At 33.3% G+C, this 15,822-nt stretch overlaps 3 protein-coding genes across 3 annotated transcripts; 1 reads left to right on the plus strand and 2 right to left on the minus strand.

Moving 5' to 3' along the window:
• Nucleotides 1-313: 313 nt before the first annotated feature.
• Nucleotides 314-2,730, minus strand: LOC108323249 (protein NRT1/ PTR FAMILY 5.2). The gene is given in 4 exon segments (XM_052872303.1): nt 314-1,329; nt 1,332-1,956; nt 2,101-2,318; nt 2,425-2,730. Coding segments are annotated over 4 exon segments (1,908 nt in total). The 5' UTR covers nt 2,558-2,730; the 3' UTR covers nt 314-397.
• Nucleotides 2,731-3,729: 999 nt separating this feature from the next.
• On the minus strand, nt 3,730-5,888 carry LOC108323227 (protein NRT1/ PTR FAMILY 5.2). Its single transcript, XM_017555617.2, has one exon. The coding sequence runs from the start codon at nt 5,349-5,351 to the stop codon at nt 3,798-3,800; it is 1,554 nt and encodes a 517-aa protein (XP_017411106.1). The 5' UTR covers nt 5,352-5,888; the 3' UTR covers nt 3,730-3,797.
• A 4,506-nt stretch (nt 5,889-10,394) lies between these two features.
• Nucleotides 10,395-12,383, plus strand: LOC108323236 (uncharacterized). The gene is made up of 3 exons (XM_017555626.2): nt 10,395-10,592; nt 11,009-11,103; nt 11,214-12,383. The coding sequence occupies exons 1-3, from the start codon at nt 10,521-10,523 to the stop codon at nt 12,169-12,171; spliced, it is 1,125 nt and encodes a 374-aa protein (XP_017411115.1). The 5' UTR covers nt 10,395-10,520; the 3' UTR covers nt 12,172-12,383.
• The last annotated feature ends 3,439 nt before the right edge of the window (nt 12,384-15,822 follow it).

The raw sequence follows: 15,822 nt of genomic DNA on the forward strand, positions 1-15,822 counted from the left end.
ATTGTCTAACAAAATACTTGTTATCAAATGTTATTGAATAATTTAAATTTTTTGCTAAATGAGTTAAGGAAACTAAATTCAAACAACAATAAATTTTTTGTAATTTGATGTTGGATTTAAGTGACTTAAGAAATTAAAGACATTGTCCTGACCTTTTATAAAGATTTCTTCATAACTCATAAAAATATCTTGCATTTCCTATCAAGGAAGCAAATAAGCTTTGTTATAAGATACCTGCCTATTACTTTAAATGCTCAAGTTTTCTAAGCTTTTCACATTAACTAGACGTATTTGTTTAAGTAGCAAGGTAAAGAGCTAAGTGAAGAATGAGCCATGGGAAGATAGATCTGAATGATTCTAAAGCACCCTATATATGCCTAAAAGGTTGGTGTTGTCCCTAGAATTTGCCATCTGTTTGTGGGGTGCTTTGGTTTACTCCAGTATTGTTCTGTGGCTGCGACGATGCAGAGTTCATCTCGAAGCCCGGTTTGGTTTGTGTTACATCGACATTATAGACAAAGAACTTGGCAACAACCAAAAAGCAGAGCAAGTTGAGGAAGCTGAGTACGGCCATGAATGCATAATAGTAATCTAAACGGGAGATATTTAGATTGTCCAAAATCCAACCCCTGTGGCCATTTCTCTTTGTGATATCAGCAACAGTTGACAGAAGAAAACTGCTGAGAAAGCTTCCAAGACCTATGGTGGTTGTGAAATATGATGTTGCGAGACTTTTCATGCCATCTGGTGCTTGATCATAGAATAACTCCATTTTGGCTACTTCCACGAAGTTATCAGCAACCCCTCCCAAAGCATACTGAGGGAGTAGAATGAAAATAGTGAGAGGAATCGTATCTTTCGCGTGAAAGAGGTGGTTTTCTCTTGCCACCCTCAGTCTCTTTCTTTCAACAAAGCATGCAATCACCATTATCATGCAATGTAGCACAAGCCCAATGCCAAGTCTCTGCAGCATTGTGATCCCCCTTGGGTTCTTTGTGTAGCGCCGAATCGCAGGAACAAAAATACGGTCATATAGAACAACGGTTATCAGCATGGCGATAGTTACAAATGCATTTAAGCATGCCGGGGGAATATGAAAATGGGGTCCCATTCTCCTGTCTAGAGTGGTGCCTTGTTTGACAAAGAGAGTGGTCGCTTGAACTATCAAGGTGCTTGGGATAATCGTTGTCAGCAAAACAGGAATCAGTTTTGTCATTTGCTTGGTTTCCTCTACTTGTGTCACAGTACAAAGTCTCCATGATGACGTTTGACCATTCTTTATAGAGGCCTTGTCAAGAAAACTGAAAGCAGAGAACGGGGAGAATTGTGCAAATGATTCAAGTGACATGGAAAAATACAGTGAATTTTGAAAGGATAAAAAGATGGGTTTTTTAACCTCAACGAAGAGCTCCGATCAATTCTGTTTCTCCCACTACATGCATACTGTTCAATGCTCAGTTCATGTAGCTCTTTTGGATCATCTGGGACACGTAGCTTCCACTTTTTCACAGCAGCAACATAGACCTGAAGCATCCTTGTTATTGGGCTACCTGAAGGCAGTTTGTGTCTGTAAAATGGAGTTCCTCCCAGAAACACCAATACTGAAACAGCAAGGCCAAGGGTGGGAAGGCCATATCCAATGGTCCAACCCACACGTTCTTGTATGAAAACCAAGAAAGTGTTGGCGAAAAGGGTGCCAAAGAAAATGCTAAAAAACCACCAATTGAAGAAGGAGAGTTTATAGCTTCTCTCTTTTGGTTCAAACTCGTCAAATTGGTCTGCTCCCATGGTCGAAATGTTAGGCTTCGTCCCTCCTGTGCCTATTGCAATGATATAAAGGGCCAAGAAGAAAACACCATATTGCAATGACGATGCCTCTGGGCAATTCTCGCCTTCATCACATCGTGGTGGCCTCAGTGCTGGTAGTGAAACTGCCAGTGTCAACAGACACATTCCCTATGGCCAAAGAATATGGAAAAACAGGTAAACATAATCATAATAATGTATGCAAAACCAAATGTTGATCCAATATTGTTTATCAACTCCTACTCTTGTTTACTATGTTACAGTAACAGGTAAGATAAATGTCACATATCATACCACAACATAAATGCACGACGCAATTATAAAAGTTTTATATCTGCCAAGATAAGCATCTGCTATGTAAGCTCCTGCCAGTGGCATCATCCAGACTGAACCCACCCAGTTGCTAACGTCGTTCGCAGATTTCACAGTGCCCTCATGGAGCTTCCTTGTTAGATATATCACTAGGTTTGATTGTATCCCGTAGAAAGCCATCCTCTCAAACACTTCGTACCCTGTAAATTAAAAAACACGCATATCCCATGTTCACAAGTGATAAAAATTCATCATACGGAAAAAGAGAGGAATGGAGATGTTAAGGCCACTACTGGGATCATTTACCAACTATAAAGGAACAAGCTTTCCATTTTCCCGTCTCTGTTCTCAAAACGGGTCTACCCTTTAGGTCTACTGTGCCATCTTGAGTGTAATCTTCGTTCCCATTTGCAGGACCTTTTTCTTCTATCACTGCCATGAGTTTGAACTACACCTCTGTCTCTTTGTGTGGAAGTCTTTTAGCCTCTCTAGCGAGCGTTTTATATAGCAGAGGCGGGGAATCTGATTTTAGAATTCTAGCTTTCTCAACAAACTGCACTGTCCAATTGCATGAGCTAACTAACAAAGAAATCTTTAGTCCAAAATAAGGAATCAACATGTATTTGGTTTGTACTCACTGTCGCTTATTTTCACACTTTCCTTATCTTTCTTTTCTAATGATTTTATTTTCACCTTTGAATTATCGATCTAGCTACAGTTAGATCTTAGAAGTAAACGCGAGATGGACATGCCACAAAAGTCACGAGCTACATATGTCATAAAAAAATGTGTTCATTAAAGTGGCTCTCACTTAATGTATTTATATGTTTTCCTCCCTTTTCAGTCATCAATCAATTGCATTATTATGTCCTATGTGTCTCTGTCTTATGCTTCTTATTTCCTGAGAGCATTCATATTATCAACTTGACTTTGAAACTGCACTGAGAAAAATTTAGGTACCGAAAGCATTTTCTTTGTGCAAATACATCCAGATATATATGTATACACGGCTTTAATCAATGATGTCAGATTATAGGTTTATTAGTAATAATCAAATAAGATATATCTGTATGTATGAGGGTATAAAGATTATGTTCTCATACAGGAAAACCATGTGATTGGTTTTAGGCTGCACAAATTCAAGCAAAAAAGGAGACAAGTTTGACGGCAGAGTTCTTAAAATAGTTATTTTTTTCGATGATCGAAAGGAAAATTTGTCGGCTATATAATTTTCTACATGCGAACTAACAAAATGATTAACAGAAATGTTAAATAAGCAAGGACATGATAAACAGATAAAAGGGAGTCACATCTGATGGATATGAACCTTATAAGACCTGTTACTTTGGAACAAATTTTTGTGACCAAGATTATGTCCATAAGAGTAATTTTTCTTATAATATATTCTTTAAAATAATAGTTATTTTGTTAAAGTTATTCATTATAATTTAAGATTTGTCATGGCAATACAAATTATGGTAATTAGAAACAATTCTTTTTGTAAATGTAATTAACTTAAGGGTTCCATTTTAGATAGATAGTTATCACTCTCCATCTCTCATTGATGGTCACTATCAAAATATTCAAGAATTTGTCTTTGTCCTTCTTCCATTCATGAAAGTAATTGATAACAAATGCTAGTCTACCACGCACTTTGTTTCCTCACCTTATTCCTTCAGTTATCTGGTTGTGGTACTTTGGCCTATTTCAGTATTGGCTTGAGGTGAAGTAGTGTTCATATCCAAGTCCTTGTTGATTTGTGTTTGATCAACATTATAGACGTACAATTTGGCAACAGCCACAAAGCAAAAGAAATTGATAGCGCTGAGAAGAGCCAAGAATGCATAATAATAATCTAAACGGGAAGCATTTAGATTATCCAAAATCCAACTCTTGTGACCATGTTTGCGGGTGAGATCAGCGACAGTTGAAAGCAGAAAACTATTAAGAAAATTTCCAATGCTCAAGGTGGTTGTGAAATATGAGGTTCCCAAACTTTTCATGGCTTCTGGTGCTTGATCATAGAAGAACTCCAACTTGGCAACATCAACAAAGGTGTCAGCAATTCCTGTAAAAGCAAACTGAGGGAGGAGGATGAAAATGGTTAGAGGAATTTTATCAAGCTGGCCTAAAAGGTTCTTTTCTCTTGCCACACTGAGTCTCTTCCTCTCAACAAAGCATGCAGTGAGCATAATGATAACATGTAGCACAAGTCCAATTCCAAGTCTCTGCAGCAAGGAGATCCCTCTGGGGTTCTTGGTGTAGTGCCGGATTGCCGGAACGAAAAGACGGTCATAGATCACAACGCTTATCAGCATGAAGATGTTCACAAAAGCTATAAGACATGCTGGAGGGATTTCAAAATGGGGTCCCATTCTCCTGTCTAGTGTGGTGCCTTGTCTGATGAAGAGTGTGGTGGTTTGAGCTATTACGGTGCTTGGAATGCACGTAGTGATCAAAATAGGAACCATTTTCATCATTTGCTTGGTTTCCTCAATTTGAGTCACAGTACAAAGCATCCATGGTGATGTTTCGCCTGTCTTCACTGCAGCTTTGTCTAGGAATCTGCACACATTTGTCAAGTTACAATAAACAAAAGAAATATACAATTTGAAGAGGAAAAATTTGATTACTAGCCTTAATGAAGAACTGTGATAAATTCTCGTTCTCCCTTTACTTGCATAATACTCTTCCATGCTGAGCTCATGTAGCTGATTTAAATCATGTGGAACATGTACCTTCCACTTCCTCACTTCAGACACAAGTACCTGGACCATTCTGGTTAAAGGGCTGCCAGAGGGTAATCTATGCCTATAAAGAGGAGTTCCTAGCAGAAACATGAATATTGAAACGGCTAGAGCAACGGTTGGGATCCCGTAACCAAGGCCAAAACCAACTCTGTCTTGTATGTAAACCAAGAGAGTTTGGGCTGAAATGGTTCCAATTAGAATATAGAACACCCACCAATTGTAGAAGGAAAGCTTTCGGGACCTCTCTTTTGGTTCAAACTCGTCAAATTGGTCTGCTCCCATTGTAGAAATGTTGGGCTTGGTCCCCCCTGTTCCTGCTGCAATGATGTACAAGGCAACGAAGAAAATTCCCACTTGCAATGAGGATGCTTGTGGGCAATCTTGGTCTGCAACTCCTGGAGCACATGCTGGTGGTCTCAATCCTGGTAGTGACACTGCTAGCGTCAACAAACACATTCCCTGCAACCAAAAATACAAGACCATTTCCGTTTATAATGTTAAAATGCAACATATGTTATAATTATAACATGGATAAAAACCATTATATTCTAAGCATTCTCCATGCGACATACAATCTAAAACTCAGTTATCTCTAACTGATAACACTAACAAGACAACGTGAGTCCCATATAAGATGATATTACTTCCAATCCAAATTCTTAAAAACAATAGATTTATATGTCTTTATCTTCCTAGATGTTGTTATTTCTATTTAAAGTAAGAATTAGACTCACTCTTAAAATTCTAATAGTGTATATATACCAGAAGGTAAATGGCTGATGCTATAACAAAAGTCCAATATCGGCCAAGATAGGCATCGGCTATGTAAGCTCCGGCAGCTGGCATGATCCAGACTGCACCAGCCCAGTTGGTCACGTGATTTGAAGATTTGACAGTGCCCTCATGAAGCTTCTTTGTTAGATACAATACTAGATTTGATGCTATCCCATAGTATGCCATTCTTTCAATCATTTCGTACCCTACAATTGATTATCAAACATCATGGTGTAAGCACATTGTCACAACTCATTCACTTCTCTCTTTACATTATCATCAGTTCAAGTATTTACTTTCTATTTCAAAGAGAAACTTCATTTTCTTTTCTTTTCCTCTCATGATTCTAAAACAATTTGTGCAAACAAACTCTTAAAAAAATGTCTCTTTTACATCTTGTTTCAAGATTGTAATGTATTTTTAACATATAATAATCATTTTGTTCTTGAAAGTGTATGAACATTGTCATGTTTTTCTTGGATGTTAAAAAATCAATATAAGATACTGATTTTCTTAAAAATGGTCTTTGAAAATGAAACCCACAGTTATATTAATTTTAAAAAATTGCGACTTGTTATCAATGTTCTTACATATATATTGAGATAGGTGATAATACTTTTACATCACAATAAAAAATTACATTCAATTGACAAGATAATAATATTTATATTAATTTTAATTTAAAATTATAATATGTATTATGTAATTACAGTGTAAATTATTGATGTCTCTTTCATCTCAAGTATATATAAAAATGAATAGTCAAGATTACATATCAAAAATATATATATATTTGTAAATTTTTAGTCTAGTTATATTGAATTAAACTATTTTTATTAGAGCTGTCAAAACGGGTAACCCGGCCCGACCCGACCCGACCCACCACGGGTTGATCACTTAGTGAGTCAATCCAGTCCGGCTCATTTATTAGCGAGCCAAAAAAATCCGAACCCGACCCGACCCACCACGGGTTGGTGGGTTAAACGGGTTGGCTCATTGGCTCCCTTAATTAACTTTTTTTTCACCTTCTTCTTCTCAGATTCTTATAACATGTTACTTTGATCGATCAAATTGAAACATTAATAATTGAAACAATTGATATAAAATAAAATGAAACAAGAAATATATTGTTATATATATTCTAAGCTATCAAGCGTAAAATTTTGTTAATTTAATTTAGTGAGACATACAAGAAACTACATATAGACGTTAAACAAAAATATATAGCACAAGATAAAATTGTCATGCTTGTAGATAAGTCTAAAAACAAGATAAAACAAATGATATATTCCCGAATTATCCAATCTATAATATTATCCATCTATTAGATTGGAGTCCTGAATGGATAAATCCACAGTATTATGCTCTCTTGAAACATCTTCTTCTTTATCTCCATCTATAATATTATCCAATCTATAATCTTAGGGTTTTATTTGCGAAGGGGAACTTTTGGAAAGACAACAACGCGAAATGCTCTATTTCTAAGTAAAGGTTGTGCATTTTGAATAATTAATTTAATTAATTTGATTTCAATAAAAAAAATAGGATTTGAATAATTAATTTAATTAATTTAATTAATTTAATTTAATTAAAAAAATAGGTGGGTTGGTGAGCCAACCCGACCCACCACGGGTTCAACCCGTGTGAGCCGGGTTCTTAGTGAGCCGGGTCAAAATTGGCTCGCATAAAAAATTTTGCATTTTTTTCCAACCCAACCCGGCTCAAACCCGTGGTGAGCCGGGTTGGCTCACGGGTTTCAACCCATTTTGACGGCACTAATTTTTATTCGTGTCAAATTATTGCATTTCTCTTAAATATTTATTGCATATTTATAATTTCTGTTAAAGAAAACAAAAGTTATCATTACTTTTGCATAAAAAAAATAAAATAAGATTATAAATATTGTAAAATATAAATATATATTTCAAATAATCATATATATATATATATATATATATATATATATATATATATATATATATATATATACTAATATTATTAAAAAGAATGTAAAACGAGTGTAATTTCATAAAGTGTCAAATAAGCTTTTTCCTATTTAAACACTAAACCAACACTAAGTTAATAGGTTTACAGACTTTAATGAAACAATTTATGCTGTTAAAGATTTGTTTAAAATTCTTTTTAAAATTAATCTAACAATATGGTAAAATAAATGAATGAGTAGAAAAGGGGTCTAAAATTAAAAATTGTAAGTTTAAGGTCCAATGGCTGCATTTACCTACAATGAAGGAACAAGCTCTCCACCTTCCAGTATTTGATCTTAAAACTGGTTTGCCATTGAGGTCCACTGTGCCATCTTGGGTGTAATCCTTCTCTCTTCCACTACTTCCAAACCCCTTTTCTTCTTCTTCCACTCCCATCATGCTGTAGAATGATGTTAACTTTTTAGCTTTTCATCAACACCATTTTATATACTTAAGATGGAATATTTAAATTTTATTACAATTTTCCTTTCCTCACCCTAAACTCATATACCATACAATTGCTTAGCTAAAATCCAAAATATAAAAAACATATTTTGTTGGCTTCTTTTTGTCATGCACTTTGAATTATATCAATTAATCATACAAAAAGTCAAATAAATCAACTATCATAAAAACTTCTTTTTTTCAAAAGTAATGTCATTTTATATGTTAATTTTGTCCTCTTCCCCTCATTAGTTACTGATTGTACTATGCTTCCTTCTTAATTTAGGTAGGTCCTTCCTGTTTATAAAATAATTACTTTTTTTATTTAATTTAACGAGTTGTATTATAAAAAATAAAAATAACGAGTTAGAGACTGAAATAAGAAAATTGAAATTTCCGAAAGCATTTATTCTTTGTGGATACATCCACCTACATAGCGTCAAAGGCCAAAAGCATGCATAATTAATAATGATTAAATAAAATAAAATATCATTAGAGGGTTCATTATATCCAATATTAAGATGTATAATAAATAGTTTGGAGTTGAAGATCAACACTACTTGTTCATATTTTCTTATTAAGGAAAAATATATACAAATAAAAAATGCTAAAGATGTCATATTGCAGCTGCATCTTGTTAGAAGTATTATCGCAAAAATAATTATTTAAGGAACAATTCTTACGTTATACGTTTAGGATCATATACTAAAGATGCCATATTATAACTGTTTGTTATATAATCTAGTTTTAGTAAAATTCATAAGTTTAAAAAAAAAAACTCAGATATTTTTTAGAGAAACAGCATAGTGGTTGCAACTTTTAGATTGATTATATCAATCTTTAATTAATATTGTACACTACTTTTATTATTTTTATTTTTCAAATTAACATATTTTACTGCTTAATAATAAATATTATTATAAAATATATAAAATTATGCTTAATAAGTTAATAAAGCTAAATTTAATAAACATAACCGCCACTATCACACCTTTGTTTCTACTAATGTCGTTTAGTTAAAATTGATTAACTAATCATTTATTTGACTAATTTTAATTATACCGGGTTATACAACCAATTTTTTTGGGTATATATATATATATATATATATATATATATATATATATATATATATATATATATATATATATATATTCCGTTATTTAACTAGCTTTTAAAAAAATAAAACATGGCGTGATAAATTGTTATAGTTTGACTATAATGATTACTATTCATATGGGTTAATGTTATAATAATTTTTAATTAATCAGTTGATTAGGATTATGATTAATTTTTTTTATAAATGGTTATGTGTAGACGACTTGGTCAGTTAAGAGTAATATTAATCTATACATATTAAGAGAGAATAATTAAATATTACATATATAGATTCATAACAATGTTAATCATGGATTCTGATAATGAATATATATGTATTAATAATATGATTGTATAAAAAAAATCTCATACTTTTATCCTTTATAAAAGTGACTTGGATTACCAGTTATCAAAGACAAGCTTTTAAACATTTCTACAACATAACTTTGATAAGGATTTTCAGAAAAGAATTTTTTTCGACAACCTTTGCGAAACAGTGCATTCTGAAATTAATTGTTGGAACAAATTTTATAGAACAAACTTTCTGGAATGCATTTCATTTCATGTGTTCCAGAACGAGTTGTTTAAAAAAAGTTTACTGGAATAAATTTTTTAAAATAAATTTTCTTAAATGAGTCTGAAACACATTAAATACATTTTAAAATAAGGTTTTTCTTCACAATGCATTTTTTTTCTCTTCTCTTCTTCCTCTGCAATGGCGGCAGCAGAGGTGAGAACAATGGTAATGTGTCACAATGAAAAAGGATATTTTAGTCTTCTATATTATTAATACAGTGCATTTGGTAAGAATAAATGTAATATTACAAAGACCACCACAACTATTATTTTTAATTTTTTACAAAGATATTTCATTTTTAAATGATTTGTTTTGATAAGCTAGTGTTTTGTATTATTGGGTATAAATTAAGTACACAATCCAAATCTAGTTCAATAACAACTAATAAATTCCCGAAAATGATAAAAATTGACTCTAACGATTATTAATCATAAATACCATCACTACTTTTTTTCACTTTCCAACATTCTTGAGCCAAACGATCAACTTCTGTGTCTCTGATGCAGTTCACACAAAACAACAAAAGAAAACTGCATTCGATGTGGTACTTAAGACATTACAGCCTGTCATCACAACGGTCACTTCCCACTTTTTCTTTTTGATAATAAACAAATAAAACAAATTATTATTACTACATATTTATGGAGAGAGCTGTCCACTCCCTCTGCGTTTGTCTGTGGACCGTGGAAGGTGGCATGGCATGAAGACCAAACCCTTTGCATTAGCATTGTTGTTGTGAACCTCAGAAAGCAAAAACACAGATCTGTTGTCACAATGGGTTGCTTTCTTCATTGCTTTGGTTCCTCCACAAGCACCAAGCCCAGGCGCAAGGCTCACCGTCACCATGTAACTAACCCTTCACCTTCTCTTCTTCAAGCTTCTATCTTTTTCATCTAATTTAGTTACCCTTTTGTTTGGTTTCTCATAAACTGTCTGGAAAAGACTTTCTTTTTTGAAAGTTTTATACTTGCACCTCCTATTTTTGGCCTTTTTTTTAAGGCAAAACTAAGATTTTAAGTGCTGATTCTAGTGTTTTTATTCAATCAGATGAATGTTTTATTAGGGTGTTATGTGTAATAAAGATTTGCATGAACGGATCATGCGTCTACTGGAGATAGATAGACTTTCAATTTTGATCTTGATGAAAGAATAAACTATAGTTTGAATAATATATGTGGGTTTTGTTTTTTTATTCTTCTGTCTAACAAGCTTAATAGATGAAGGTTTCTCTAACTTCATTGAGTCTTTTCAATGTTGTTCAGCGAAATGCCAAAGACAGGTTGGAGCGACCGAAGGTGTGTTCTGTGCCGGACTACTCCCAAATGGTGGCACATAGCACTGCATCACAAGAAATACAGTAAGTAATTGACTAACTGAGTTTGTAATATTCTACTTTTTGTTCACATGAAAGCATGCTTGGTTTTGGAGTTGAAGTTTGTGATTTAGATAAATGGGTATGGGATGTAGGGCTAAACCTCTGGAGAAGCTAAACGCAAGCCCCAAAAAGAAAGTGACTTTTGATGTCAATGTGAAAACGTACGAGCCAGATGAAGTTGTTGATTTCCAACCAGAGAAGAGTGAAGAGAAAAGACCTTCGGTTGAAACGTTAAGCCAAACAAAGTCTGATGAAAGTTCGGTTACTTCAACCGGGTCTTACCCAACAGACCATAGGTACCACAATTGCACATGTAGTGACGATGAAGATGCAGCAATGGAGTATTGGGATAGTGATCTCACGGATGAAGATGAGGATGAGGATGATGGTGGTGATAGTGACATGGGAGAAGAATATGATGAAGTGGGGGAAGACTTTGAAGATGGAATAGTGTACTCAAGGTCCAGAAATGGTGATAATCAAAGGGTTGTTGCAGAGGTGGAAAGTCCAATTCCAGTGTACGATAAGGAAATGAAGTCAATTGGGTTGAACCCCAATGTTCGAGATAGGAGTGTTTATGTTCATTCTGTGCTGAACCCTGTGGAGAACCTCACCCAATGGAAAGCAGTTAAGGCGAAAAGAGGACCACCATTGGTGTCTCAGAAGGAGAATTTGGTTTTGAAGCAAGAGTCCCGACCTGCATTTGGTGCTGAATCACCCAAGAAGTTGAACCGGGAAATCGCAGTTGATGCTAGCCTTTCAAATTGGTTAGGTTCATCAGAAACTACACCTGTTAGCAAGAGTTCGTATGCAGAGAGAAATAGCTCACATGGGTCCAATACTGTGGTGAGCCATGAAGATAGGCCTATTTTAGGTGCATTATCAGTTGAAGAGATTAATCAGTTTTCAGCTTCTTGTTCACCAAGAAAATCACCAAGAGATGAGATTGTCATCATAGGCAGTGTTGGTAGCTACTGGAATTGTGGGAGCTATGCTCAGGATTCTGGCTCAGCAAATCGAGTGACTTCAAGAAGAGTACAATACAATTGATGTGAAAGTTCGTTATGCTGAACAAGAGAGTGAATATGAGACAAGGTTGTTCTATACAGAGGGTTCTTACTCATGTAGACAAGATTCAATTGAGGAGTGGTTTGTGTTAGGTGCAATTTTTTTATTCTTTTGTGAATGTGATATAGTGTGATGTTTTATTGTGTTGCATTCTGCGGTTGGATTAATAACACTATTGTCATGTAGTTTTTATCTGTACACTGTCTCTGAATTTTCTTCCATGATAAATTGATGAAATTATTACAGAGAGGACAGATAAACTTTTATGTCTTGTAACAATCTGGGCATAAAAAAAACTATTTAATTAAAAAATGGTTTATATTGCTCTTAATTAACTTTACGTACTTAAATTTGCTTTGTAGGGCTTTTTAGTTCAAATCAATTAGCAGACTTTTCAAATAGCAGAGATGTTTTAGTTTATTCTACTTATATCTATTCGTTTACATATACTTTTAAATACTGGTGCTTCATTAATTTTTTAAGGTGTAGTTTAGGCTGTGTTCTTTTTAGGTAGATTTGGGAGAGATGATTTGGCTGGATTTGAATGGATTTGAGGGTAATTTTTTAGTTATTTTTTTGAGTGGATTTGTAGATAATTGAGAGTGAATTTGAAAACAAAGTTTGTGAGAATTAGTGTAGGATTTGATTGATGTGATAGATTTTAAAAATTAGTTTAATCGGTAGAAATTAAAGATTACCAAAATGTCCCTAATTATAAAAATAATATAAAATATTATATTTAATTGTAAAAATGATTATAAAGAAAAAAAATTATAAATAATTTATAAAATTAATGTTTAAAAATTATAAAAATTAAATAATAAACTTATTTTTAATAAATTAGAAAATATAATATATCTAATTTTATTAAGATGTATATCTTTTTAAATTATAATATTAAAATAATTATAAAAAAAATTGAAAAATATATAATCCTGTAACCGGTTACGCGTTTGCTTAACCTGCCCCTGTCACCATTTTGCTGCCCTGAAACAAAAGAAAGCCACCATTTTCTTTTTTCTCCAAAGTCGATCCAGCCAAATGATTGCAAAGAAAGGAAAATGCAAAGCGTGGCCCAACTGCTGGACGTGACTCTCTCTAAGAAGGGAAAGAAAGTGCTTCTTGTGTTGGTCTCTCATGGGTGCCTTCTCTGCTGGACTTGTGCTTGCTGGATGCTTGCCACTTGCTGGACGCTGCTTTTTGCTGGATCAAGGTGAGCTGTTTGCTTCCTCCGTTTTAACTTGCTGGACCTCCTCCTCACGTGTTGTTGTTTCTCTTCTAACGCTGGACCGTGATGCTGCCCCTGCTGGACGCGGCTGGATGCTTGAAGACTTTGGCTGTGCGTTCGCGTAACCGGTTACGCGTTTGCAACTTAACCTGATATACACAGACAGAATTGTTTAATAGCTTTAGGGTACATAAGACATTTTTCCAACAATCTCTCCAAATCTCTTCACTCCCGCGGGTGATGAAAAAGCAACACATCCCGCAAATCCGTCTTCACCAACACCCGCCTTTCCGCTCATCCGAACACCAATTACTTTTCAAACACTCGCTCGCATTCGCCTTTAAACAATACAAGCTGTTCAAGCGAACACAACGTTAAGGTTATTTTAAGAAAATACTTATATGGTATTATATTTTATCTTTTTTTTCTACCATAATAAATTTGTAAACTAATTATAAATTAGATGAAAGGTAATGTTATAAATATAAGAAAATAATGAATGTTATTTTTTAAACTTTGAAAATGAAAGTTAAATAGAAACAAAAATATTTCAAATTTATGATATTTAAAAAATATGGTGGGACTACTACTAAACATGGATAAGTAGTACATAATTCAGAAAACCCTAATCGCAATGTCCCCCAAATCGCGAAACAAAGAATCGCACCAAGAATCGCGATCTACCCTAATCTCGCACCAACCACCCTCGTTTCCCAATCCTATGACGAACTAAAGAAAGCCTTCGTCATAGAACCCATACGCCACCACGAGTCTCACCGTCACAAGGGGCAGAACTTGTTTTGATTGGTGTTGGAGAATTTGTGGACATATGAAAAGGAGTACTTCAGAGGGATGAAGGTAAGTTGTCTGCAACGAAGGTAAGTGTACACATGACATGAAACGTAGCACACCATAGCCAACTCACTGAGATCGTAGTTTGTTTTCAAGGACTAAATATTACAGTTTTATTAAGGAAAAAAATGAAAATGAAGCAAAGTTTGAAAAAAGAACTAGAAACTAAATATTACAAACGCTTGATAGTTTGAAAAAAAGACTAAAAACATATATAATCCTTTAATAATACAATATTTTCTTAAAATATTCTACCTTCAATTATTGTTTTACTTTTAATTATAGGTTTATTTCACATATCTGGATTAATTTATTTTGGAATTCATTGGGTTTACAATTTAATTAATTATCAGAAGGATTAAGTTGTATGTCGTGAAATGCATGTATGATTTCTTAATAATATTAAAATTGTTCTAAGGTTTAGTGACTTCAATGAAATTAAACTTAACTATCAATACGATTAAGTAAAGTCATATATATGATTGGAGACTTTAATTTCAATAAAGTCATGCTTTTGGTTGAGTACTTCAATTTCAATCCATTTTAAACTAAAGTCTTGCATAAGAACGACGATTCTAACCTAAATCTATTTTGTACTGAAGTCATGTTTAGGATTGATGCAAAAGAGCTAAAGTCGTGCATTTTGGGATACATTTTAATTTTATTATTGGTTTTATAAGTTATTTTTGCAAATTGACTTCGTTATTTTTCATTGCTTTAAAAAATAAAACATTGTAAAATGAATATAAATTGGTTAATGAAATGTAATGCATTTCAGTGTTTTCCTTAGTGTATCCAAAGTTAAGCGAAAGTAGTATCTTGATGGAAGAAAAGGGAAACTATTATATGTATATATGATTTAAAAAAAAAAAGAGATTGACAATACTATTTCTGTAGGTGCATAATAGAAAGTAATGTAGGATAATAATTTTTTATTTCTAAAAATTAGCAACGCAGATTTGCAAATTTAAATTAGATATTTGTTATGAATTTTTGTATATAATTTCGAATGTGTATATGTCCCGTGTCTAATGTTTATTTTATGTTTAGAATATTTGTATGGGTGTAATGTATTAATACGAAAATGATAGAGTTTAGAATAACCCATACACAGTTTAGGTTAGCTCTCCTTATTTGTATGTAGTTTACTTTATAAGAAAGAAGAACTCCAACACCTAAAGGTTTTAAACAACTTACATAACACCAACCTAAATAACATAATATCAAAAGTTGTTTAAACAACCAATTAATTCTTATTTCTGAGATCATTAAAACAAATGGAATACAAAACTTCCACATAGAAAGGAAAAATGAAAAAGAAAGGAATTAAACTCGGAGAAAATAAAGTCCTTACAGATAACATTTGGTTATTTTCCTTATTTTGTTTAAAGTCCTTACAGAAAATAAAGAACTGGTCAAGTTTGACGTACTTTTTTGGCACAACAAAGAAAAGGTGGAATAGGTATAAACATTTGATTATTTTCCTTATTTTGTTTAAAAATCGTAGTTAAAGAAAGGGATGTTTTTTACTGTAGATCCTTTTTTTTTCTTTA

Source organism: Vigna angularis, chromosome 2, assembly GCF_016808095.1.
Source record: "Vigna angularis cultivar LongXiaoDou No.4 chromosome 2, ASM1680809v1, whole genome shotgun sequence".
In the NCBI taxonomy this organism is placed as follows: domain Eukaryota; kingdom Viridiplantae; phylum Streptophyta; class Magnoliopsida; order Fabales; family Fabaceae; genus Vigna; species Vigna angularis.